Below are 4,227 nucleotides of genomic sequence, written 5' to 3'. Positions count from 1 at the left end.
CACAACTTTTAGAAATAACTAAGGTATACCCACTACCTAAAACAAATTCATCTCCGATAAATAACTTTTACACTTCACCAAAGCCTCAACAGCTTTACCAAAATGCACCATCAAGGAAACCCCAAAGCCAATTACTTATCCTCTTGTCGGTCTTCCATATCCGGCTTCCTGTTTTTTTCCTCTCTCAAATGAATATAATAGCAGGCCCAAGATTGTATAGCCCAAGATCGAGTTTTGATTCATGTCTCGTTCTAGCTCACAGCTGAACTTACTCCTACTGTATCTATTCATCCCCCGCGGGCTTGCACTTAAATCCATTCAGCTCGCGCCACCACCGCCACTTTGTTCCTCATAAGCCCCTAAACTCCCTTAAACCTTGTTGATTCCTCATCACTTCACCTTCATTCTCTCTATCACTCGACAACAAACCTCTCAATTTCTTGACTTGTGGATGATGAAACTGTCCAGACTACCGTCAACTTAAATTCACCACTTCCATCTCCATGAAAATCAATCTCATTACCAATAACCTTCTTCTGATCATCATCGTCAACTCTTTAAACTGTTCCCAATCTCACCAGACGGTATTTCCGCCAAACACATCTCAAACGGGCAAGTCCAACAGGAAACCATGTAAACAACAGGATAATTGTGACGTTACAACAGAACGGGAGGGAAATGGGTGACAACATATTCTCGGGCTTTGCCAAAGACACAAAGTAGAGATCGAGGATACTATTATCTGATACCGACACTACCAGATATATGATGAATGAACTAGTGGTTGAGTCACACTACTACTTTTGTAATTAACTAAATTAATTAAATCAAATAAAGATTAGTAAAGATAAGTGACATGACAGCAATAATAACCAACAGAAAAAAAAAAATTGTTCTCAAAAGTATGGAGCTTTTTAAGGCTGGTCACACTCCTGGTAATACTCATCATCCCTTCTGACCTCTTCTTCTTCATCTTCTGATTCTTCTCATCTCCATGTTTATTTTTGTCTCCAATCAAATTACACTTATTTCCTTTTCCTCTCTTCCTTTAGAGACAGACAAAATTACAAACAAACAAGAAGAAAATTCACCATTTTTTTTTTATCATGTGACACAATTTTGTATCCAACAACTTAAATTTACTCTTGTCATCTTCTTCTTCATGCAGTGTCGTTTCTTTTGTTTTTTTCTTCAAAATTTCATCTCGGGCTGTGAAAGGTGATAACGAATACGTTGGCAGCTTACACTTTTTTTACCACAGACGGACAAGAACGAACAGAGACAGATAAATTGAGGTGAATTTTGTTTTTCATATACTGTAGATTTTTACTGTGTTTTTAATGGCTCTATATATGATTTTTCATGTGATTCACTTGATAAGACTGGTTAAGATTTTCTGACTGTTGAGTTTGAGGTGAATTCTGCAATGGCTTCTTTTTATTAATGTATGTTCATTTGATATATTGATTGAAGAAGATTTAATGGCGAAAGATTATAGTGGTGGATCTCCCAAGCATCACCATTTGGAACAAAAACGAAAACGCTTAACATGGATTCTAGGTGTTAGTGGCCTTTGTGTTCTATTCTACGTTCTGGGAGCCTGGAAAAACACAAACACCACTGTAACCGATAAATCCGAGCTCTCCAATAAAGCTGGATGTGACGTTACAAATCCGAAATCTCAAACCAGCGTGCTTCCGTCGTCAACATCTCTGGATTTCGAAGCTCATCACATGATTGGTATAAATGAAACAGGTTCATCAATTCAAAAGATTCCAGCCTGTGAGATGTCGTACAGTGAATACACTCCGTGTCAACACGCACCGAGGTCGAGAAAATTCGACAGGGCAATGTTGAAATATAGAGAGCGACATTGTCCTACTAAAGAGGAGCTTTTGCTTTGCTTGATACCTCCACCTCCGAAGTACAAGAACCCTTTCAAATGGCCGCAGAGTAGGGACTACGCTTGGTTTGATAATATCCCTCATAAGGAGCTTAGTATTGAGAAGGCAGTTCAGAATTGGGTTCAAGTTGAAGGTGACCGGTTACGGTTCCCGGGAGGAGGCACTATGTTCCCGCGCGGAGCTGATGCTTATATCGATGACATTAACGAACTCATTCCTCTGACAAAAGGGAAAATCAGGACAGCAATCGATACGGGTTGTGGGGTAAGTATATTTTTACATTTCAATTGTTATGTTCATCCATTTCCAGAATACCTATAGTGGTAAGATTTTTTACATTGTTGTTGTGAAATGAAGGTTGCAAGTTGGGGTGCATATTTACTTAAGAGGGACATTTTAACAATGTCATTTGCACCGAGGGATACACATGAGGCTCAGGTTCAATTCGCGCTGGAACGGGGAGTTCCAGCTATGATAGGCATCATGGCCACACAGCGACTCCCTTACCCAGCAAGAGCTTTCGATATGGCTCACTGCTCACGCTGCTTGATCCCTTGGCACCAATACGGTAATTGCGAAAAACATGTAGTTGCAGAACTTAAGAGTTTTTAGACTCGACTGACATGAAATTTTTGGATTTTCTTATGATTACCAGATGGAATGTATCTGATTGAAGTGGACAGAGTTTTGAGACCTGGTGGTTACTGGATTCTTTCTGGTCCACCGATCAATTGGAAGAAATACTGGAGAGGCTGGGAGAGAACACAAGAAGATCTTAAACAAGAACAAGATTCAATTGAGGATGTTGTCAAGCGTCTTTGCTGGAAGAAGGTTGTAGAGAAGGGTGATCTCTCTATTTACCAGAAACCACTCAACCACATTGAGTGTGTAAAGAGCAGGAAGACGTTTAAGACACCTCATATATGCAAGGCAGACGCCGCGGATAATGGCTGGTAATATTACTTCAAAGCTCTCTTGATTAGCTTATAAAGCTGATTGTCTCTGACCCCATTTTTATGTGTCTTAAAACTGAAAGGTACACAAACATGGAGAAATGCATTACACCACTACCAGAGGTAAGCAGTTCAGATGAAGTTGCTGGTGGGGCAGTTGAGAAATGGCCTGAACGTGCATTTGCGCTGCCTCCAAGAATCAGTAGCGGCTCAATTCCAGGAATCAATGCTGAGAAGTTCCGGGAAGATAATGAGCTGTGGAAGGACCGTGTGTCACATTACAAGAGAATTATGAGTCCACTAGCTCAAGGCCGATACCGTAACATAATGGACATGAATGCTTACCTTGGTGGGTTTGCAGCTGCAGTGATGAAATATCCAGTGTGGGTCATGAATGTGGTTCCTTCAAATTCAAATCATGACACTCTAGGTGTTATATACGAGCGAGGATTCATTGGGACGTACCAGGATTGGTGTGAGGCTTTCTCAACATACCCAAGAACTTATGATCTCATCCATGCTGCCGGTGTTTTCAGTATCTACCAGGACAGGTAACAAAATACTCCTAAATTCCAGTCATCCCGATATCAAAAATGGAATTCTAATGAGGATTTTTTGTTGATGAATTTTTGCAGGTGTGACATAACGTACATTCTGCTTGAGATGGACCGGATATTAAGGCCAGAAGGGTCGGTGATCTTCAGGGATACAGTAGAAGTGCTAGTGAAGATACAGAGCATAACGGAGGGAATGAGATGGAAGAGTCAGATTATGGATCATGAGAGTGGACCTTTCAACCCTGAGAAAATTCTTGTCGCAGTCAAAACTTACTGGACTGGTTAAGCTTTCAAAGAGCTATTATTACTTTTCTTTCTTTATTTTTTAGGTTACAAGGCCGATATATAAGAGTTTGAGTAATGGGTCTTTCAGATTCTTTTTGATCTTTATTAATTATGTCTTTGTTGAGATCCTTTAATTATTGGATTTCACTTATATGGAATTGTTTGGATTTATATATTCCTTAGTAGCCCTGCAATGTAGTTCTCTTTACAATTGTGTTGCACTTCTGCATCAATATGTGCGACATAAGAAATAACAAAAGTGAGGTGTAACCCAAAAAGGAGAGATTACAGCAAACAAAAACAGATTAGGAATGCGATGTAGACTCAGCAAGCTCCCCGAGCACGTTCAATATGCAAAGGCTTCTTGTCAGACCGCAACTGAAGAGAAGAACATATATACAACATTAATGGATGATGCAGACATGTAAGCAATGAGCATACCAAGCACATTGTAGCCAACTGAGCCCATGCATAGTTAATGGACAAAGGGTACATTGCCCCTTCATAAGAACTATGTCAGGAGCTTCA

General features: G+C 40.1%; 1 protein-coding gene across 3 annotated transcripts; it reads left to right on the top strand.

The window, feature by feature from the left end:
- Positions 1-880: 880 nt before the first annotated feature.
- LOC113286988 (probable methyltransferase PMT18) lies at positions 881-3,872 on the top strand. 3 transcript variants are annotated; one of them, XM_026535645.1, is made up of 7 exons: positions 881-935; positions 1,169-1,295; positions 1,474-2,168; positions 2,262-2,472; positions 2,560-2,857; positions 2,941-3,408; positions 3,493-3,872. In XM_026535645.1, exons 3-7 carry the CDS (start codon positions 1,482-1,484, stop codon positions 3,698-3,700), a joined length of 1,872 nt encoding a protein of 623 aa, XP_026391430.1. In that variant the 5' UTR covers positions 881-935; positions 1,169-1,295; positions 1,474-1,481; the 3' UTR covers positions 3,701-3,872. The 3 variants fall into 3 exon arrangements, with proteins under 3 accessions (XP_026391430.1, XP_026391429.1, XP_026391428.1); XM_026535644.1 differs by having other exon boundaries at positions 882-935; positions 1,477-2,168; XM_026535643.1 differs by lacking the exon at positions 881-935 and having other exon boundaries at positions 954-1,295.
- Positions 3,873-4,227: the final 355 nt, after the last annotated feature.

This window comes from Papaver somniferum, chromosome 6 (genome assembly GCF_003573695.1).
Source record: "Papaver somniferum cultivar HN1 chromosome 6, ASM357369v1, whole genome shotgun sequence".
Taxonomy (NCBI): domain Eukaryota; kingdom Viridiplantae; phylum Streptophyta; class Magnoliopsida; order Ranunculales; family Papaveraceae; genus Papaver; species Papaver somniferum.
Note: the sequence above shows the minus strand (reverse complement) of the source record. Positions and strands in the feature narration are given on the sequence as shown.